This window comes from Lathamus discolor, chromosome 3 (assembly GCF_037157495.1).
Source record: "Lathamus discolor isolate bLatDis1 chromosome 3, bLatDis1.hap1, whole genome shotgun sequence".
Classification (NCBI taxonomy): Eukaryota; Metazoa; Chordata; class Aves; order Psittaciformes; family Psittacidae; genus Lathamus; species Lathamus discolor.
Window position 1 is genome coordinate 135,051,964 of NC_088886.1, and position 23,359 is coordinate 135,075,322.

General features: G+C 38.8%; 1 protein-coding gene across 3 annotated transcripts; it reads left to right on the plus strand.

Annotated features, from left to right (window-relative positions):
• Window positions 1-11,823: 11,823 nt before the first annotated feature.
• ZNF518A (zinc finger protein 518A) lies at window positions 11,824-22,616 on the plus strand. 3 transcript variants are annotated; one of them, XM_065671956.1, is made up of 3 exons: window positions 11,824-11,961; window positions 13,966-14,086; window positions 16,531-22,616. In XM_065671956.1, the coding sequence occupies exon 3, from the start codon at window positions 16,649-16,651 to the stop codon at window positions 21,305-21,307; it is 4,659 nt and encodes a 1,552-aa protein (XP_065528028.1). In that variant the 5' UTR covers window positions 11,824-11,961; window positions 13,966-14,086; window positions 16,531-16,648; the 3' UTR covers window positions 21,308-22,616. The 3 variants fall into 3 exon arrangements, with proteins under 3 accessions (XP_065528028.1, XP_065528030.1, XP_065528029.1); XM_065671958.1 differs by lacking the exon at window positions 11,824-11,961 and adding an exon at window positions 12,082-12,370; XM_065671957.1 differs by lacking the exon at window positions 11,824-11,961 and adding an exon at window positions 12,439-12,736.
• Window positions 22,617-23,359: the final 743 nt, after the last annotated feature.

Below are 23,359 nucleotides of genomic sequence, written 5' to 3' on the forward strand. Positions count from 1 at the left end.
TGACAGATACTGCACATTTCGTTTGGAGAGCCTACCTCTATACCATTGTGAATAAATAAACAAAGAAACAACCATACCGACTGAGGACCACAATAAAAACAAAATAATGCATTTTACTTAAGCCTGCACATCACAGCTTTCTCATGATTTGATCATTCTGAAATAGGGCTTTAGTTATTATACTATATTAGCTACTGTTCTAATTACTTGCAGAGAACTATTTTTTCTTTCCTACAAAATACAGAAGATCTCACATGATAATATGGGGCTGTTCTATTATCTGTGTTTTCAAATTACTTTCATGGTGATGTTTTAAGCATTTAATATTATTTTTATTGCTACCTTATTTATAGAGCCATGTCTGAACTATATATAATGGCAGTCATATGTGAGCACACCCGTCTTCTCACTGTTCTCCCTTCAGTGAACTGTGAGGTCTGAGGATTATAGGATTACGTGGGATTGCATCATTTTATTGCCAAAGCGACTAAAGACTGAGCCTTTCTTTGCTGTGTCCTGTGTTCATGCTTTGTTCTTTCCTTTTTTTTTTCTTTTTCTTCCACACCCCCCCCCCCCCCCCCCAATAAATCGTACAACAAATAGTGACAGAGTGAAATTTGGGCTCAGTTTATGAAAATACCCTAATTCCATTAAAGGACTTCAGGATATACTTGACATGGGTAATTTCTTTGGTGCTATAAAGTTACAGGCATAGGATCATTGGTGTTTGGAGTTAACATGGCCAGAATGATACTTCACCTTAGGAATTACCACCTCTTGGACTCGCCTTTTCCAGCTGAGTAGAATTGATCCCATATTAAAGAACTGCAGGTAGTCCATCATAGATGCAGCTAAGAGTCTGGCCCTATAAATCTTATCTTTCTAATCAGATAATCTGACGAAATGTCCTTGCTGGAAGTGCAGGAGTATAATGGGTGGAAGGGAACAGCTGGAATACTTATTAGACTCTAGTTGCTTCGCATCTGCAATTATCTTCATTTATGATATAGCCAACAGTTGAACTGGATGTGTAGTGTGTAGGCCACCTTTTAACATCAGTTTAGCCCTGCCAGGAAAGAGAAGGGGGGTCATTAATCCTTGACTGTATTTATAGGCATAGTACCCCACAATCATAATGCAAGCCTGCTCACCATTATTCTAACATTGCTAATTGAGAGGAGTTCAGCAGACGTGTCTGGTATTCTCTGAGGTCCAGCTGGCATCCAATTTACAGCAGAGTTTGCTGAGAAACATGAAGGTCAAGTAACTTCCTCAAGGGTACACCGTAAGTGGCTCAGCTGGGATTAAGACCCAGATTGTCCTTGCTCCTAATCTTTTGCTTTATTAATCACTGTAGTCTCTTTCTGCAAATACCTAATGAGTTCATATTTGTAGATTTACAAAAGCAATGTTCTGGGCAAAGTCACTAAATTTGCGGGAGCAGATTTCATGACATGGAAAAGAATGAAACAGCATTCATTCTAAACTAACTCACTACTGAAATGGAAAAAATAAGACTGGATTTTGCTTATGGGAGCTGTCACTTTAGCAGCAATGTTGTACTTCTTGATCTCCTATATTCTCAAAACTGCACATCTGGCCACTCTCCCTTGTCGACTCTCAATACAGAGGCTACTGAGGAGCATGATATTTCCTGAACTTTTTGGAGTCTGTATTTACCTTTATTATCACTCAAAGAAATTGGCTGACTGGCAATGCAGAAACGGTAATAAGGTTATCACATTGTTTATCTGTAAAACTCTCTGTGATGCAGATACTGCAGCATTTGGGTTTATAAAATTTTTATACTGTAGTTGTTTTACTCACCTCCTGTGTGGGATGGAGTACTCCATCTCTGAGAGGAATATCAGCAACAGAGTTTTTAGTTAAGATGAGGAAACCCCCTGATTTTCTGTATCTCTAACTGAAAACCACAGTCAGTATTATGGAGTGTGAAACAGTTTATAGTGCCATCTGGTTTTAATTAAACACTTAGTTTCCCCAATAGAAAGACACTTCATTACAAACGAACACACATGTTCAGGCCAGTAGTCTGCTCTGTTTCTGTAAACAAGAATAGGTACAATGCACAAGTCTGGAGAACTGCTCGGAAAGCCTCGTGGGGCACAGACATAAAATATTAACTAACACATATCCCATGGATTAAGGAGCCAGAAAAACAAAAATGCCTTTATTAAGCCTGTTGTTAAACTACATCATCGTAGTGTAGCTGATCTCCTGCCATTAGGCAGTGAAATCCAAAACCATGGGGCACAATTAAAAGGCAACCTGGCACCTGCTGTCTGCAGTACACCTTTTGCAATACCTAAAAAGAAACTATATATCTTATCAAGGGATTGAGGATGGTATACAAAGGGTTTTCCAGGGTAGGCTCCTACTTCAAAGTTAGCCCATTACCACATGGCCTGGGCTCCTGCATAAGGGGAGTTCTGTCTCCACTCTCTAAAAGTTACCGCTTGATATTAATAATCTCAGCAAAAGTGCCACAGATTAATATGGAAGTGGGACTCATTTGCAGTGTGATTATAGATAATTAAAAGCAAAGACATAGTTGTGGGGTATGCAGAGAATCTTCTGTTGTGCTGCTGTCTTTGGCAGACCTGAAGTGCAGGAGGGGATGTGCTAGCTAAAGATTCAAAATATAAGACAGCACACAATTTGAGAACTGTTGACTATATTAAACAATCAGATTATTAAATTTTAGTCTAACATTAATGCTTTAAAATCCATTCGAAACCCTGTAAGGAGACAATTAAACATTAAAATTGGATAAAACTGGAGAGATTTCTGTCAGCGTCTAACTTGATACCACGATGAGATTTTGTATCAGCTGTAGACTTTTTCAGAGCTATTTCTAGAAATCCAGATAAAATTCAGCATGTGGTGGCATAGCCAACACACAAAAAATTACAAAGGTATCTGAGTAAAAGAAAGGAGTTTTAGTTTCCCATTATACTGAAGGTTGGTAGGGATTTTGTTAGGAGAGGTTTATCAGCAGTGACTGGAATGGAAGTTATTGTTCAAACAGCAGAGAGGAAACAAGTAATGTCCAATTCTACTCAGGGATGCTTCCACAATTTCCACAGAATTCTGCAGGAAGCAAGCACTCATAACTGAATGTTGTTTACTTCTCCCATTGGATTTTGGTTTGAAGTGTATGTATGTATCTGAGATTAAAGTGCAGGAAGCCATGTCGATATTCATGAGAAAAATGTCACACAGCCCTTGAAGAAGAAACTCAAGAATTTCCTAACAGATATTGAAGAAAATACAACCCTGCTGGTCTATAGAGTGAGACAAAGAAAGACTTAAGCTAATATAATAGCACTTGTTGCAGAAAAAAATAGTCTTATAAAGAACGAATTCTTTTTGGACCCTCATGAGTGTACACTTTCACTCCAACTGATGCACAAAGTGAGGCAGAGAGGTTAAATGATCTGACCTGAAGTGTGCAGGTACGGACATCTGCACCGAGGTGGTAAAAATTCGCAAGAGGGCTCTACTGATAGATACTTGTGACTATTAGAAATGAAAAACGAACAGAAGATACAGTGTTATGGAATACATAATGCTACGAATATTGTTATGGCACAGAACAACTTTGTGATTTAGAATATTTCAGTTTGTGTATTTGTACCTTCCAAAAGGGAAATTGGTATCCACATTGCTAAAGAAAACAAGACCAGTGCTCAGGATGTATTTTGTAATGTTGCATCATAAATACAATATGTGCAACGGTGTGTGGTTTCTAGTATGGTTGCAACCAACAGTAAAATCTTCCCCATTTTGAGAAAGGCTTGAGGATTGTCTTGTTTTCTAAGCATCTCTGTGCATTTACAGATTATTGCAATTTGCTTTGATTCAAGCTTTTCTGGGTTTGCCAATCTCTCTAGTCTCATCTGGGCAATTGAGTTCCAGCTCACTGCTCACATGTTGCTTCACTACAAAAATAAAAAGGGTGTTGGGGTCCTTCATCAGTATCTGCTGGTGAGGAAGCTGCTTGCGTCGCACAACACATCCTGCAAGCTCAGCTGTCACTGAAAGCTGCAAAGTCAAGATGTCTCCCAAGGTCAGTCCAGGCATCTCTTTCTTAGTCATCTCGCCATAGCTAGTTTTCCAAATGGCAATGGCCTCATCTCTGAGTCAGCTGATTGGTATAACCTGCCTTGATATATGGAAGATGGGACAGGATGCTCTAGGTGCCTGAATGCCTTTAAGTTATGCTCCAGATTCTTGCTCTTGAATGTTGGATCCTGTCTAAAATTCTGGTCTAATTTTCTGCTTTCTAGACCTTGTCCTCATTCTTCTTCCTAAGTGCTACTTCCTGCCCCTGATCTGTTCAGCCTTAGATCCTAGCTCTTGCCTCTTTCTTTTCCAGCCCTAGTTTCTGCTTTAAGTTGGCCCTCCTGACCTTGTTTCAGCCATGACTGCTCCTAATGATGAAGATGCAAATTGTGAGCCAGATCTGGTCTTCACTTCACTTAACCATGCAAGCTTTATTTTTCAGGAGACTGAGATATACTCCAAGGACAGTGGCTTTAGTACTGTCTAATCAACTGACAGATATGTAGAATTTCTAGTTCCAGTACCAAAGCAAGCTACTCATGAGGGTGAACCTCATCTATCAGCAGATTGTTACTCATCAAGTTACATGTGGTAGAGCTGTACATACTGCAGTAAATTTTTTTAAAATTTGTTTAGACATTTCTAAGAATGCCTCTTCCATCTGCAGCTTCCATGCCGTAATAATAGTAATAATCATAATCATAATCGTCTCTTACTCATTTCAACTAATGGGAAGGCAAGGAGATGCTTTCTCCACAAGTTTCCAAAAATGATTCAATAACTTTCTGAGAATGTTTCCTCATTCATACGACAGACTCTTTGTATGCAAGCGATGAGAAATTGTACTTGAAAAAGCTGTGCTGAGAATAAGTTTATGTAGGATAGCCAGTTATAATAGGGCCTCTTAACTGGTTGTGTCCATCAGGTGGGTGTATCATAATAATTAACAGAGGGAACTGATGAGCAGTCTATTCAGCAGAGCATCATCCGGCCAAAAGCAGATTCCAACAGAGCTGTAGAAGAGGAGGACAAATGCTGTTGTTTTCCCAGCTTGCTCTTCCAGTGCACAGCAATCTGAATCTTAGGGTCTTCTTGATTTAGAGATTGTACCTTTCACTTTAATATTTATTTTTTTCTTCTGTGAATTCATCTTATACCTTTTAAAATTCATGTAAATTCTTGGTATCCTTCATTTCTTTCAAGAGTATGTTCCCTAATTTAAACCTTAATTGCAAATAGCACCCCATTTACTTGTTTGACGATAATTTTATGTTTTCTAATTCCTTTACTATAAGAAATGGGGAGCAGTCATCTTTTGCTCACTTCCTTCATATCACTTCTATTGTACCAGGTCTTAAGCTATCCCTCTTTATGAGAAGTCTAAGTTTATTCTTCTAATAAAGTCATTCCATGTGTTTGGGCTCCTTCTTTGTAATTCTCCTGGTTTTGTGACTGAGATAGGGAAGCCAGAACACATCCCTAACAAGATTTTCTGTAGCAACACTGTTATGTTTACTGTTTTGTTTTCTACTCCTTTTCTACTGGTTCTTAACATTCTGTTTGCTTTTACAGCTATTACTGGGCATACAGACACTGTTTTCATATCAACATCTGTCACATCTCAAAGGTACTTTTTCTGTGTGCTGTTTGCCATTTTGAGGCCTGTTATTTTCTATATAAAATTACTATTACTTTTTGTGATATGGTACTGAATTTCATCTACTAGTTTATTGCCCAGTTCTTCAGCATCATGAACACTGTCTACAGCTCTTTGCAGAAAATTGTGACTTGAAAAGCTTACTGTCTTCATCAAACTCTGGCATGGTGCTATTTTGCCCTTCTGTAACATGAATATACTGAGCAGTGCAGGCTTTAACAAAGAATTTTTTGGGACTTCCTGGTATTTTCCAAGAAATAAGCTTTACAAAATACTATACAATAAATCCATGTATTCCTGTATTCTGTGTTTGGTGAGGTTTTTTTCTGAGTTTCTATCACCTTGCTCTGTATGGGCATAAGAGTTACTAGTTAATAGGTCTTTGGTTCATCTCATAAACTCTGTAAAAAATTGGGGTGTCCCATGTGTCACCTTCTATTCTTTTGGCATTGAATCAGTTTTAAGTGAAAAGTTACACTTCAGATGTAATCATGCAGCCATTTCTTCCTTTATTTCACAAGAACTCCTAGCTCTAGGTCTGGTGTTACTGACTTTGCTACTGTTCATTTTGTTGTTCTACAGCCTTTTCTACTGACACTTTGAGATAATTTAAGAGAGTCTTTCACACATTCCATACAGAAGAGTTCTAATGCAGAAACCTCCACAAGTCTGTTTTTACAGGTTTTCTCCTGTGGTTCGACCTCTGAGTGCTCATGTTATACCTTGCTCATCTATTGGTTGCACAGATTTTCTGGAAGAGTTCCTGTTTCTGATATTTTTCTTAAGATGTGGGCTAAATCATTCCTCACATATAGCAGATAAAATTCTGAATCACTTTGTGGCTTTTAGTAACAGTAAGTAAAATGTAATCACATGCATTTGTCTATTTCAGCATTTAATGCATTTATTATTAAGTATATTAAGTATAATATTAAGTATATTATATATAATATATATAAGCATATATATATATAAGTATATATTATATATACTTTATAAAATGTAATTAATTTATATTTCTTTACTGGCTGGTTTGTAATGAGATTAAAAACCATATTCTTATGTACTGCTTGGCAGCTATAGCTACTGCTTAGTATCACCAAAACAGCTCAAGTGATTATCTGTTTTTCCAGAAGATGGCAAGTTCTGAATATGGTCATGAAAAGTATATAAAAAGAGATGTCTTCGTGATATACTGAGTGAGTAATATCACCAGTAGCAGAGGCTGGAGATCCATGAAAGAAGGAACCAGTGATTAAACATACTTAAATGAATGAAAATTAAGTTTAGGAATTGACAGACCTTATTTAGCCTTCGCAGGCAAACTGCCTAGGAGGACAGTCTTTTAACTAAAAGTGAAAAAGAATTGAGATGCCTCTGCTATTTCTTTCAAGAATATTTGGTTCATAGGAGTTAGAAAAAACCTGTTGTGACACCAACAAAAAGCCTTACTGCTAGATGGTTGTTTCAAATTCTTGTAATGACCTTTAAATAGTTTGTGTAATTTTACAGATAAACAACATAATATAAATGGAGGATTAAAAGAAAATACATCTATTTTATCCTGTTCCGTACCAGTTCACCGCTTTAAAGGTGCTAACTGAACCTTCTGTATTGTTCTTCATCTACTGATATTCTTCATTTACTAATGTGTTCTTACATAAAAGCTTTTTGGTGGGCCCTTTTGAGTTCATTCTTCTAATCTATTATTTCCATATTGATCTGCTTACAGAAAGCTCCAAACTGTGCTAGTCACCAAAATAAATAATACATTGGCTAGGTAGACTTAATTTCTTTCAAAAAGTACAGTGTACTTCAAACAATGCTTAGATGAATGAGCTGCTTCACGATCTTAAGAGAAGTCCCATATTTCTTTCTCTGACATAAAACATCAGTACAGTGTGAAAATAAGAGAATTGCCTTTTTAACCAGTTCCCTATACATTAGATCATTGGCTTTGATGAGCAACTATTTTGCAATGTATGGTTGCCTATACATCACTGTAAAGGTAAAATAAACACCTTAATTTTTACTCTCTGTTTTACTCTATTTACTCTGTAAATCGCCTGGTTTTGTTTCATTAGTTAAAATAGTTGAAATGTATAATGGTAAGGCTTCCTTTTCACAATATATTATCTTATAAACATAGCAGTATTAATGCTGACACCTAATGGTATCATTAATATCAGAAGCACACTGAATTCTCATTATGGCTTTACCTGCAAATCTGCACTGTGAAATAGCAAAAGAAGTCAGTAATTTTTCTTTGTGGATTTCATGGTGCCGATTAGTCTTGGAGCTCTCTAAACCATAACTATTAAAATTGCAGGAATAAAAGTTCAAAAGAAGACATCTACAGCATTGGTAACATCTGTAGAAACAGAAACTAATTTAAATTCATGTTAGATTGAACAAAGAATGGGACAGAACCAAGATTAAAGCTGTCATAGATCAAAAAACTGTTTGAGATTTGTCTATTTCTCCTACATGTATCAACATGACTAGCTCATAAAAGAACTAACTGAAATAAGGTTTTCACTTTTAGCCAGGTATTTCCAGTTTGTAATATAAAGTGGAACATGCTAACAGTAATACTTCATTATAGTTTCTAACTCACGAAGAAGCTCTCTCATGTCTGTGATTGAACTCATTTATTTCAGGTAAATTCGTGAGCAACTTCACCTTAAAAAGAAGTGGTTTCCTTTAAAAAATTAAGAGTTCCTTAGCTTTATTCTGTTGCCTGTTCTTGGAATTTGCCTTAGCATTGACTTTCAAAAATTAAATTATCTTTATTTTTTTTTTTTTCAGAGAATTTATGAGAAAATCCTCATGTCAGTTCCAATTTGGTATAGATTTATTTCTGATAGAAGTAATCTCTGACAGACCAACAGATTATGCAATAAATTGATCCAATCCACCCCACTATCCATAAATAAACTGGATATCTAAATGAAACCACAGATGCAGTACTCCTTTTATTTGTGAGACAACCATCTATTTAAGGAAAGCATTGAGTTTTCTATTTTAAAACACCATATATGCAGAACTAATAGCAACAATGATGAAAATCAGATTATGAAGGCTATTTATTTGCACTTAATTGCACTACCAGATTATAACATGCTAACACTAATGACATATGTAATGGGAAGTCCTGTCATTGTTTGCTATGTCAGATGCACAGAATAATACCATATAATGAGCACTGGGACAGTACAAGTACCTTTAAAGCTTCCAAAATACGACACAGCTTACATATGTTTCTTGAGACAGTAGCCAACACTTCAGGGGGAAAAAAAAGTTACTGCAGATGTCAGAGCCATTTTTTGAGGTGAAAAGTAAGAACTGCTGTGGGATACTTCCTGTTTCACAGAACACAGACTTTCTTACAGTTAAACATCTCTTTCACAGGATTTCAAACAGTAAAGTGGACCAAATTCAATTTATCTTCTGAAAAAGAATGAAGGACTGAAGTATTATGAGGATTCAGTCCTTGATGTTTAAGAATGTGGGAATTTAAGAGTGATATGTACATATCATGCCTATCCATATGTATCATGTGTGTGATCTATTTTTATGAAAAAGAATACAAAGATATTCTAGTCCTCATGCAGCATCCGTTGATCCTAGAAGGAGTCCTGAAATAGAACAGTGTGTGATGCCATTTTAAAGAAATTATATTCTAATACTTCAAATATCTAAGTTGATATACATGTGCTTTGTCTCAGTTCATGCCTGATGCCACATGTGGGTCAACTGCCAGCATCAGGATACTCAGAAAATGTGCACTCTCTCCAGTTCTGTGCACTCACTTCTGAACCACGTGAGAAGACTGGTCTTACTTGCATTTCCATGATGGCTTTTGGTTTAGTTTCTACTCTGAGCATGGTAGGATGGCAGTCGTTGCATTCATTGGTCCGCTCTTCAGTGGAGGGTGTGTGGATTCAAAAAGATCTTTGAGGCAGGAGAGTTCATAAGGGGTTCCTAGTACTGCAAAATGGGAAAATTGTAGGCTGTTAGACATTTTGGGGAGCATTTTTGTGAACGCTGAGTCTCATGCCTGAAGAGCTGTTTAGTGAATTTTGGGAGAGGCTACTACACAATGTCAGCCTTTCTGGTGGATTTGCACATTGTCATTTTTTCATGTGATTGGCACATTTTTTACAAATCTTAATCATAATACAAATTTATTGTTAGAACTGTGTTTTGACATCACCCTTTTGGATTTCTGCTGTGCTACAAAGAATCTCAATGTACATGATAAATTAGACATTAGCCTTTCTTCTTTCTTTCTCCTGGTGTTATCTCGCAGGTTTTTCTGTGTTGTGCTTGACATCCATATGTGTTCTAAATTTGAATTACAAAGTGGTAAAAAACACAGATAAAATATTTGTTTCTATCTTTATACACAAATCTGTTGGGATGAATAGGTGACAATATGATGTAGATTTTAATTTCAGGTTAGGAACACCAGCATTCTAACACAAATCTGATACTATAGATGCTTGTCAGACTGAAGATTTTCATGGCTAACTATTTTCTGTTATCTTTACTGACTTCAGGGCTGCAGCCAGATATGCCATTTCTCTTTTCTTTCTTTTTTTTTTTTTTTTTTTTTTTTTGTTCTTCCCTTGCAGTTAGTTTTCAGATTCTCCAAAACACTATGGGTATGTATGTACAATCTCCACTTCTGACCATTTAGAAAACATACTGAATTTGAAGCCAGGAGAATTTGAAGATTTGCGTGCAAACCAGTACATTTCTCTGCTTGCTTTTGGCACAGATGTTTTCATTTGGGTGTAGCAAAACTATCAATGATATAATTCTTTTCCTGAAGATATTCTTTAGGGCCAAAAAACCCATCCCAAAATGACTTCTATTAAATTTCTTTTACAGTTCAGGACACAAGAGAAATAAGATGTCAGTTTGAATAAGGAATTAAAAATATGCTTATGTTTAATGGATCCCTATCACAAGGACACACACTCTAGAAAGACAGCAACAGTCCTCCTCGGTCTCACTTTAAACTGTATAAAAAGTCTGGCTTTTAAACTTTGTTGCAACTTTAAGATGTAACAAGGTTTCCGGAAAAAAAGTTAGCGGACTCAGCTGAATTGCTCGTGAGTTAGTTCGAGGTTTTTCCTTTGGAAACAAATCTTTTTACTCTTTGCCTTTGATTATTGAATGCTATTTCGTAAGTGGAGAGAGGCTTCCCTTTTCAATGATCTCTTCACTCACAGTTCCCCTCTATAGTCTATCGCTGTTATGGACGTTTGTCCCTTATTTTTGGCCACGGTACATTTGTAGTTTCTACTTCTCATATACCTTCATATTCTCTGGCAATCTTACTTTCGGTGATCTTCCACGTGCGTTGAAACTTGGCACAAATGTGAAGAGCACACTACTACTAAGAAGCCTAGTTTATCCCTGCTCTAAGCAGCAATGATATTTGATACTTTAACAACGCAAGCATTTAATTTGTAGTGATTTTCAGCTCTTTGTTGTTTTGAGCTGTGAAAACACATGAACCAATGTAATCCACGTGAAATGTTCTGAACGCTTTGATTGCTGCCATCTTCCACAGATAGCCCTGTATGCTGCATTAATACAGCTCACCAGTTTCAGGACCACAACCCCCTAGGCGAGGACCTGTGTTCTATGATGGGCCATCAGCTATCCCCGACAGCGCCGTTAATGGCCATTGGACCACGCGGACCGGGGGGCGGTGGAAGCACAAATCCACTGAAAGGTATCGACGGCGGCTGCGCCGACGGTGTACCTATGCCCTGCCATGTGGGCCCGGCCCGGCGGTAGGTTCTTCGCCTGGCAATAGGCCTTAGCCAGGGCCAGGCCGCGGCAGCCCCGGGGGAGGGGTGCGGGAGGCCTCGGCTCGGCGTCGTGCCCTCCCCCCGCTCGCAGCCCCACGACCACATCCAAGTGGCGGAAGGAGGATGAGGAGAAAGAGGAAAAGGACCGACGGGGCGCGGAGTCTTCCGCGTACCACCGCCTCGCCTACCCCTGGGCCGGCCGGCCCCGCCCTCCTCCCACCCCGCGCACTCTCCTGCCCTGGACCTCATCGGCCGCCGTCCGTCTCCCCAGGTGAACGGATATCCCTCCGCCACGGCCGCCCCTGCTGCTGTGCTCGCAGCCCCACAGTCCCCGGATGGAAGCTGTTATGGCCGCCAACAGCGGCTCGACGGCCTATGGCGAGGGGCGAGGTAACTCTGCCGAGAGGCGCCGGCTGGGGAAGGGGGATCTCCGCAGGGTGGGGGAGTGGGGGGCCCGCCGCGAAGCTGCGGCCGAGGGGAGCGGCAAGAAGAGCCACCCGCGGCGGGGCAGGAAGTCGCCCTGTGGTAGGGCTGAGCTGTTAAGTAGTCCGTGCCCTCCGCCTCCCAAGTTCGTGGGGCGGCTGGGTCCGGCGGGGCGGCGGCCGGGGACGGCGGGCAGCGCCCGGCCGCGCTGGCGAGTGGGTGACAGTGTCTCGTGGCCCTCGCCGGGCGGCCTGTGGTGCCGTATTCCTCCGCCGGGCTACGCGCGGACGGGCGAGGTGTGGCGGCACCCCTGGGGCCCTGAGAGCGCCCCGCAGCTGGCGGCTGGGGGCAGCGGCGGCGCTGCCCGAGGAGCCGGGTGCGTTCTGTGGAGGAGCTGGGAAGGGCAGGCTCCCCGCTCGCCCCCACCCTAAATTTTGGGGAGTGCCTGGTGCTGCCGGCGATTTCGGCTCGAGCCCGCGACACCGCCCTGAGGCGGTGTCAGCCCCGGGGGCTCCCCCGCCGTTTCGGCGTCTCCTGCCGTTTCGCCTTTTGTCCCTGCTCGTCCCTGCGTCCACATCGCGGGTCACCGGGGCACAGCTCGCTCTCTGGTCCGGCACCTCGACAAGCCCCGGCAGCGCCTGTGGGACGCTGCTTGTTAGCGGCGGGGCCGGGAGCCCCCTTTGGGTAGCCGGCCAGCGAGCTCGGCATCGCAGGTGTGGGCTGAGGAAGCGGCTGTCTGTAGGTAGGTTGTAGCAGTGGCCGTGAGTCACTGGAGCCTTGAGCTGCCGGTCTTGTAAACGGCAAGTTGTCTGTGTGGCATGGGTGCCTGTGTTCGTTAGCTTTGAGAGGGATTTGGTACTTTGTTTTTACTTTATGTTTTATTTTTACAAAAGCAGCGTTTTGCTGCGTCAGATAGATTCTATCTGAGCGTCAGAAGCAGCGGCTCTGTGGGTTTCTGACAGTCGAGTTCTGTAAGTTCCTGCATGTGTCCGTGGCTTTGTAGAGATGCAAACCACTCTAGATTTGCAGACACGTAGGATGGGACGAGCATGGATAATAATTGAGCATAGTTTGGTTTGGCTTGTTTTGTTTCTTGGTTTGTTCTTTTTTAATAAGTAAATGTAGACAATTTTTATAGAAATCTCCAAAATGCTGCCTGCCTGGGCATGTCTATGGAATTCAATTTTTTTGTTTTTGGTTTTTTTTTCGCCTGTTCTAAGTGGAAAAACAAAAGAAGTAAAAGATAACTAACTTAAGAGTGTCTTACTCCTATCTATCATTTCTCACTAAAGTATATAGCAAAAACTTTCCTCCATGTGTACTTTTTTTAAACATATTGGACATACTGGAGCATTTTTTGGGTGAAGAAAATTAAGGCTTAGAGCTTCAAGTGGTTACTTATGCTTGTGCTTAGTGCTTTGGTCTGTCTTTTGTGTTTTTTGTGTTTTTTTTTTTTGTGTTAACTGTTTTGAGTGTTAACTGTGGTGCATGCTTGTGTATTTCCAGGGTTTCTATTCACCGTGTCTGCTTTATAATCTACTTACTCTTTTCAGATATTTATTTTAATGTACTAGTCCATCTCCCAAATTTCTGCAGAACTTTCTAGAAAATTATAATTAGGTCTTTGCTATAGAAGTTATTACAATTTTTATTTAAGTGTTACTTTGAGTCTAAGTACCATTTTGAGGTACCAGTTACTACTTTCTGTCTTGGTTTTAAGTTATCGTATGTTTATGCTTGCCAGCTATGAATGCCTGAGATGTAGTTGACAAAGCTAAGGCTAAAAGGAGTTTTCCAGTGATTTTTGATCCTACCTATTAGTTTAGAGTCTATGTTGTTTTTGGTGGAGTCCTTTGGGAGAGAACATAACACGTATTTACAGTTTCTCTGTCTTCAATGTATTAAAAGTATGCATACTATAAAAATGCAAAGGATTTATATTTTTCAGCTTACTATTTCCTTTGTTTCCAGACCTTTTTTCAGTATTTCTCCCGACTGTGGCCTTTTCGGAGCCTTACATATTTACCTCTTCTGTGTATGTGGAAAAATGTTAAAAAGGCTGAAGAACTGAAGTCAAGTCTTTTCTTAATATGTAAGTTTGGTTTCTTCTTTGATAATGTACATTTAAAGATCCCTGTGATTTTTGTTTTGCTAGTTGGTTGCTTCTAGTAACTGTTTTAATTTATTGTGCTGCAGGTGCTTGTTGATAGTTGCAAGCTACCCAATAATAACAGATATAAATTGTAATTTGTGTGGTTAATTAGTTAAATGAGATCTCCAATCAGATTTGAATATACCCAACTGAGACTCTTTGCCAAACATAAATGTTTTAGTGAAATGTTGTCCAGTTGGACCATGTTGGCTTCATGTTAAAAGTCTGAGGCTTGTTCACTCTAGCACTTGATCCACTTCTGTTTTTTATAGTGTTAACTGCATACATATTTTAGGTTTCAGTATTTAACATTATGACATTTTAACCTGAATGATAGGCAGCTACCATCAATTCTATGATTCTGTGATGTATTGCATCATGCAACCTGTAATATTCATGCGTTGCATCTGTATTAAAGAAGTTCTTCAAGCAAACAAGTTCTAGTTACTTATTCTTTTATGTGGGGATTCAGCTTGCTCCTGTTCAAATAAGAGATTTGGTATTGACAAGAGAAAGTATTACAATGTAGTACTCTTGGTGAAAATGGAATGTAACATACAGTTGTGCCTTTCTGAAGTGTTTTAGTTTGGAAAGATTCCCAAGGAGTGAGTGTGTGTGTTTATGTGTTTGTGGTTTGTGGTGCTGTTGCTTTGTTTTGATTGCTTAGTTTTCTGGGGCCAGGGTTGAATGTCAGATGTCTTGCATGTCTCATAGCTGGAGCACACAGTTCATAGAATCATCATAGAATCATAGAATACTAGGTTGGAAAGTACCTTAGGAATCATGTGGTCCAACCTTTCTTGGCAAAGCATGATACAAACTAGATGGCCCAGCATCCTGTCCAGCTGAATCCAGTGCTGGGGAGCCCACCATTTCCCTGGAGGAGTTAACTGAATTTATTTGATATTGGAGTCTGTATAAAATGTCTAAGTCTGTTTTGACTTGTGCAGAAATGCCAATATGTTTTCCAAAGGAATGCAATAAAGCATAAAAGGAAAATGCTTTTCTTGCTATGTGACACATGAACAAGGCCTTTTCAGTCTCCATTTTCTTCATCTGGTATTTACATGTCTGGTGTTAGATACTTCCTTCTCACAGGACTATGTGAAAATATTTGGAAGACTTTAGTGGTGATGCTTATGATGGCCTGGAGCTCTAGAAGCAGCTCTTGCACCTCATCACAATGAGGGAGAGGATGTGATAATTTTTTCAGTTTGAATGTGAATAGGATGATCTAATGAGTTCCAAGTCTGTGTTGCTTCAGGGTGGGCAGGAGAATAGTGTACAGAGAGCTGCTGATCAGATTTCAGCTAATACTTTACTGACTTTCTAGTAAAGGGGAAAGTGACACTGATTTCTACTATGGAAAAAACTTTTTAGTGTAAAGTGTTACATAGTAGTGTAGAAAGAGTTCTTCCTTTTCAGTATCACTTTTCAAAATCCAGGTTATTTTCACTGCTGTTGCATTTCTGTCGATTTTATGTTGACATGTGGGAGTGGTGTTTAAGCATAGACTTGAGCTGCTATAAATTATTAGTGTAGCCTGTTATGGAAACACTGACATTAAGTCTGTAGCAAGACAATAATACTGACCATACTTACTTGAGCCTCTTAATCCATAGAGGAGTACTGTTGTCAGCCATGCACTTGTTCTGAAAAGATTAACCTATACCCAGGAACATATGGTGAGAAACCAGAGTTAACTTATATCTCGTTACCACCTCAGACTTGTGTGATACTAAAGGTAGGCATGTGGAAAATTCATTGTAGAAGAGTGTGGTGGGTTTTCTGGTGTTGATAAGGATAATGTTCCATTAGTGAAGTAGGTATTTTGTCAGATTTTTTTTTTCTTTTTGATAAAATAGCAAATATGAGTAATAAAAATACCAACTCCTGCTGAATTTGGCTTTAGTATTTCATCCAGGTTCTGTTAGTGGTCCGTGTCACAGAGGATGTACAGTATTTATATTTGCTTGAGATCCTGAATAAGTAATAAATGCTAGCTTAATTTTTAAAAAGCAGCTTTTGTGATTTCTTAAGCTAACAGGCTGCCCTGGTGTGGGAGAAACCCCAAATCTGATGACCTACAATTTCAGTGTTTTAATCTTTCAGTAGATGTTGTTCTTTAAACCTTTTTTTTTTTTTTTTTAAGATTTGTGTATATTTTGTGCACACTGTCCAAGCAACAAACCAATAAACAACCCCTCTCCAAACACAAACAAAGGTTACAGTGTAATGTCTCTTTTTTTGCCTCATCCTTTTTTATCTCAAATGCTATTATAAAAATCAACAACTTCCAAGATTGGCATGTATTTACTAATGAATTGTAATGGGCATTCTAATTGCATTAGTTTTAAAAGTAATACTTTGTTTTCTAATTTCAGGAGAATGAAATGGGGAAGTTCTAGGACCTTGAGAATAACTCGGCACAGTAGTCTTTTTTGCTGCAGGAACTAAGTCTAATCTCAAGAAATCATTTAAAGAAAAGAAAAACCTAAAATCATGCCATCTGAAAAGGAACAGTTGTTTTGTGATAAAAAGCAAATTATTTTGTTAAAACCTAATGCTACGAAGAATTTTTCTACAGATACTACTTTGGGAAAAACGGATCCTTTGAAAAAAAAGGATCATTTGGTGAATGATCCTTTAGGTATGGTAACTCAATCAGCAATTTTAGATGTCAATGTTGCTTATGAACTAAAAAATGTGAAAATTGATTTACCCAAGGTGAACATTCCAAATGAAGTATTACTGAAACATGAAGTTGATAGATTTAGAAGACTCTTTCAGTGTAAGCAGCAAACTGCAAGAAAGTCCCTAAGTCTGGAGAAAATAAATGGAAGCAATCCCAATTGTTCAGAGGGAAACAACTTGCAAAATAAACCAGAAGTGCCATTTGAAGAAGGATTGAAAACTGCAGCAAAAATACTGAATTTCACTTGTACGAAGTGCAAGGATAACATCAGATACAGCCCAAATGATCTGCAGAAACATTTTCAGCTGTTACACTATGGCGAGTTGCCTTTGTATCCTTGTGAGATGTGTAACTTCTCGGCCAATGACTTCCAGTCATTTAAACAGCATAGGCGCACCCATCGTAGCACTTTAGTAAAATGTGAGCTCTGTAATGATGAGCGTATTTACACTTTGTTGGATTTGACAAAACACTTCACATCAAAGCATTGCGCAAATGGTCACTTTCAATGTGAAAAATGTGGGTTTTCTACCCGGGATGTGGGGACATTTGTTCAGCACATTCATAGACATAATGAGATTCCATATAAATGTGGAGAATGTCATCACATAAGCTTTACAAAAGAGGAGTTCCAGGAACATCATCTTGTTCATACCAGAATGTTTCCTTTTGGTTGTCAGTATTGCAGTTACAGGACACCTCGGAAAGATTATCTTTTAAAACACATCATAGGTTTGCACAGAGACCACTTATATGCAAAAGAAAAACTGGAAAAGGAGAAATGTGAAAAAAGAATAGTGAAGACTCCAGAAGGACTGAAGCTTGTGTTAAGAAGGTATAAAATGGGAGCATCAAAAAAACCACTCTGGAGACGGAAAGAAATAAACAGTGAAAGTGACAAAATTGGAGAAAACAGTGCACAAGTGCTAACAAGTGTGAATAAAATTCAAACAAAAGATGAGGAGCTGAACCAATGTATGAGAAGTGTGGAAACAGATGAACAAAAAGATCAAATTATGTATACAGGAAAGCATAATGTCACAGGTGGAATGCTGTCTGCTACTACTGCACAATACAATAAAGCAGATGATGGAACAAGTTACGGCCTGGGATTATTGAAAAATGCTGTTCATGGGCCAACAGTATTGATGGTAAAAAACAATAAAATATCTGTTCCAGCAAATTACAGTGCTAAATTTATGGGATTTAAAATGGTAGATGGAAAACAACATATCGTTATAAAGTTGTTACCTACGAGTAAGCAAAATGTACATTTGTTGGGTCAGAAAGCTGATCCTGTTAAAGATGGATCTACAACTCCTTTGCTACAGACTGCTGATCCCTGTGGCTTGTCTTCAGGTGCTGTACCGCATGTAACTGATCAGTCAACCTTAAAGAACAGTTCTCTTCACCCAGTAACCCCCCCTCCATTTTCTTGTTCTGCTTCTCATTCAGGAAAAAGGAAAGTGGGAAAACAAAGTAAGTCCTTATTGTATGATAGGAGTGTTTCTCAAGCTGTAGCACCTTCTAATGTAGCTGTAGGAAAAAGTATGAATTATTTGCCAATGAAGCTGGGCTCAACTGTACCTCCATGTGGTGAGGTGACAAAAGCTGGAACTCGAAGTAATATCTCCTGGGGAGGCTATAGTCCTCCAAATCATCCTCAGGTATTGCCACCCACTATTACAAATATGCTTCACTATGACCCTATGAAAATGCCCTTCTTTCCTAAACTGAAAATACAAAATGGTGGCCTGAATAATAGTAATGGAACCAACAATCTCTATTATTCAAATTCAGTGGATTCTTCTAATGAAAGATTGCTGTCTTTTCACAACTATTCCAAAATGGACACTTCAGATGATCCGTGTAGCATTTGGATGTCAGCAGAAGACAGATACAAAGAATTTATATATAGCAAAACGTTTCCTTTTCAGAAGAGTAGAAGTAAATCTGCATCTTCATATGTGGAGTCAATGAAAGTCTTAAAACCAGAGAAAGCTGTATCAATCCAATCAAATACTAATAAAACTTATGGACACATAAACACTAAGAATAACTCTGTGTCTTCTAAAAGCCAGTCTAAATGTGGTGTTGATAGCGAGTGTTTTATGGCGAACGAGCATAATGGCCAGCAGTATTTGGATGCTAGCAACCATCAAGGCTTTAAGAATGTAGCTGAAAAATTCCAAGAAAATGCTTCTGATTGTGTTAACTCGGTCTTAATGCCTAAAATCACATCTGTCTTCTCATTGCAGAGTGAACAGGCAGCTAATTATTTATCGCCTGAAATAAACCAATTACTTCAAGATGTGTTAAAAGTGAAAGCAACTACTCAACAAGAATCCCACAGCAAATCGAATAACTGCATAAAACTTCATTCTGACAAGCTGCTTTCTGGTCATGAGACAGAGAATAAAACCTTTACCCATTTAAAAAGCTCTGCAACTTCATGTGTTTTTCAGAGGCCTCCTCCTAATGTAGACTTTCATTTATGTAAGAGAGAGTTGAATGCAAGATGTAGCACAAATGAAGGTACGCATTGTGGGAGAGAAAAACAGACACCCAGAACATCGTATTCTTCACAGGGAATGGATAAATTATCCAGAACTCCAGGTGCTGGTACATTGCTAAAGACTCCTACAGATACAATTGTAACACAGCAATTAGGAAAAGATAAAATACTGTCTACAACCCCAAATCCTTGCAGCTTGTCACCAGTTCTTCAGGAACAGAAGAAACCCCTTTTAGTTCAGTCCCCTTCATCAAGATTTTTTGTTCCTTTGCACCTTGCTAACCAGCCTGGACTACGGGTGGTTTCAGGAAAGTCTCTTCCATCAACCAGTTCGTCAGATGGGCATGTGACTAAAGGTGTTCCAGCATCTTTTGTTTTAAATAAGGGACCTGGAATGATTTTGGCTTTAAGCAGGGCAATTGGAGCGGTTGCAAATGTACCTAGTGATAGTTCTCAGGTTTTAGGGAGTGTTGCATCTGGAGAATATGGTAAAATAACCATGCCAGCTTCAGAACTGGAGGGGAAAAATGACAGTTTCAGAAGCATGAGAAGCTCCTGTAATGGGAGAGCATGTAGTACAGCAAATGACTCGTTGAGTAGCATGCCATTCAAAGGACCTCTTGTAATTGCAGACTCATCGGAGTCGAATCTGAGAGGAATTTCTTCTGTGAAGGTGTTACCAGAGCATCAGGATGCTGTCAACTGTACCTTGGAGTCAGTAAACCAACAGGAAATTAAACAGAAACAACATGTTTATGCACTTTTGCCTGATGTACAACAGGCAGTTCTTCTGAAATGTGTGACACCAAACAAGCCTGTAGTTCATAAACATAGTGTTTTTCAGGACAATGCTCATTATCAAAATTGTCAACCAAAGAAAACTGGAGCCATGCAACAAAAGCTTTTTCTGAAAATTAAGACTTCAGATACACTGGCTGGTACAACTCAGTCAGTTAGCAACTCAGTGCCCTCACTGCCGTTGGATAACTTGCAGTCCCTTACTCCTGCACTAGCACAGAAACAAACTAATCTTACTTCTAATGATGCCTTAATCTTACCAGGTAGGTTAATGCCAGCAGATGCCTATTTGGCAAGCTGTAATCCAGCATGTTGTGTACCTCCTGTAGAACCTGTTTATTCTACTAAGTCTGCAGGGACATGGTTGCAAAATGGTTCTATTGAGAGTACTGCTAACAACAGGAATAACTTTGGCAGTCAGAAGTCCACGTGGAGCACCCGAAACAAAACTGCAAAAGTAAAACCTCATTTAAAACAAACTGGGTCTAAAAGTTCCAGAACTGTGGGTGTGCAAAGAAAAAAGAATTTCAAACGAAAAAGTAAGGATAATTGCCCAGAACCTCCAAGAAAGAAAATAATGTTGCGCAGAAAGTGTAAAGAAAAGAATCAGGTGGAAGTTATTAGTGAATCAGGTGTCCCTTACAGACTGAGGGCATCAAAAGAAACTGTGAGGACTTTGAAATTACTTCCTTTTAACTCTAAACAGCTTGTAAAATGCCCCCGGAGAAATCAACCAGTTGTTGTGCTTAACCATCCTGATGCAGATGTTCCTGAAGTTGTAAATTTAATGAAAACCATTGCTAAATTTAAGGGACATGTTCTTAAGGTTTCATTGTCAAAAAGAACTATTGAAGCGCTTTTGCAGCCAGCTTTCTGCAGTCCTTTGGACAGAACTACTGATGATCTTTCTCAAAAGAGGCACAGGACAATAAAACCTATTAGCCCTGTAAAAGAAAGGTTTGTCTTAAAATTGACACTGAAAAAGACTAGCAAAAACAATTACCAGATTGTAAAAACTACCTCTGATAATACCTTGAAAGCTAAGTTTAGCTGCTGGTTTTGTGGTAGAATATTTGACAATCAGGATAATTGGGTAGGACATGGACAGAGGCATTTGATGGAGGCTACTAGAGACTGGAATTCATTAATGTAATGATGACCAGTGAAGAAAATAAAATCTAAATATCATACATTACAGATTTTTTAAAAGAGAATCAACTGAACTAGGATACATAAGTAATTTCGTTTTATATTTCAGTATTGTAACTGAAGTTTAGAAAAGATGCAGAGTCCTTGTGTTTTAAAGGGAAGCGCAGATTCTCTGTTGCCATCAAGCTTTGAGACAGATCAAGGAGATTTGTGGTTTAGATAACTTGTAACTAACTGCAAATACAATTCCATAAAAATATATTATTTTTTGTTACTACTATCATGTCCTATATTTTTATTCGATAGAATGAGTTTTCAGGGCTTTTATTCTGTATATATTTAAAAAACCCTAAATATGTAAATATTTTTATACCTTTCAATTATTGGTTATAATTCTTGCACAGAAATTGCCCTCCCCCCCCCCCCCCCCCCCGCCCCGGTTTTTCAGTTCTGTGCATGCACTACTAAAACCAATTTTTAAAATCTTTTCAACTACACACAGCTGTTATCCTGGGATTTTTGTTATTTTCACTTGTTAACTTTTGATTTTGCTTTTCAGGGATTGAACACTATTGTTAGCAAGTGCCTGAAAGATGTGAAGCAGTTTACATTATGTCGGTTGTGTAACCATAGGTCTATATAGGGCCATTTCCCCAATAGTTTCATTTAAACAAAGCCATATGTGAATGCTTTAAGCTATGCACATGACACTTGTACTATTTCTGTGCAGTTTGTCTACTTTCTTAGTGAAGTATTTTTCATATAAATTAATAAAATGTTACGACTGTGGTAATATGGTGAGCCTGAGAATGGAATCAGTTGAAAAGATACAGTATATATATTCATAATGTATATGGTGTTTAAGAATGGTGAACATTCCTAATCTGTATTGACTCTGTCGCTATTAAATTTGTTATAACTTGTGTTTACAGATTATGACTGTGAGCATTTATAGAAAATACTTTTGTACCATGTCTGCCACAAACTATAGGAAGGCCAGGATATGGTAAAGTGCAAAGCACCATTTTAGACCTGTAACTGCGTTGCAGTTTTATTCTATCTGGTTGTAATTTGTTCCCATAAAGACTAAATAGTATTTTCTACTATTTAAATCTCTGAGGTTTAGGTTGTGTGCAAGCCTAGGGGTAGTTCCCTGTGACTCTACAAGGTGAAAGTGAAGATTGACTTTCTACCAATGAAACAATTGGAATTCTTCCATGGATGTCACAGGGATATCACCAATAACAGAATCTGACTTATGTTACTTTTTAAAGGGTGTTACAATGAAAATGATTAAAAAAAAATCTTCAGTACCTACCTATGTTTTTCTTTCTTGATGTGTCTGATGCCTTGTAGCTGGTGAGTTATGCATAGGAGCCAGCTGAAGTACCTGAGACAATCAAGGCAGCATAGTTTGGGTGAATTAATATACAGTTGGTGTGTGTTCTGTATCAAAATCAGATCATTTTGTACTGTACAATAGGCTTGAGTTCTGACATTACTTTGGCTAGGAGCTTTGAAGAAGACTGTAGTGGTGAGGAAGTGTGCCGGAATGAAACAGCAATAGGAAAGCACAAAAATGTTTTAAGCTTTTTGACTAGAGGGATCTATTTGTTGCCTCATCTTGCTCTCTAAATGCTGAAATTATTCTGGACATTGCCATTGTCTTCTTTGGCATAAATACCTGTGAAGTTTGTTGATAAAAACTACTTGATGCAACTACAGCAAAGATGACCAATTTTCATTCAGTTTACTTAGCACTGAGGTGGAAGTTCTGTGTAGGACTGGGGGGTTTCTCTGTATTGGTGAATCATGAGAGTGACAGCTGTCACTGGAATTTTTTTCCCCTCCAGCTTGTTTTCCAATGAATTGGGTAACCTTAAACAATACTGTGAAAATGAACATTTAAAAGCTAGGAAATTTTGAAATAAGGTTGCTTTATATAATCTTAATTCATTGTCATGTGTCACTTTTCTGTGACCATCCATGTCATTCAGTGCAGAGAATTGTTGTTCCCTCCTGACTAGTGATTGAATATATTGTTTCCCCACCCTTC

Excerpts from the sequence above, each read along its gene's own strand:
- ZNF518A (XM_065671956.1), top strand. The coding sequence starts at position 16,649 with ATGCCATCTGAAAAGGAACAGTTGTTTTGTGATAAAAAGCAAATTATT.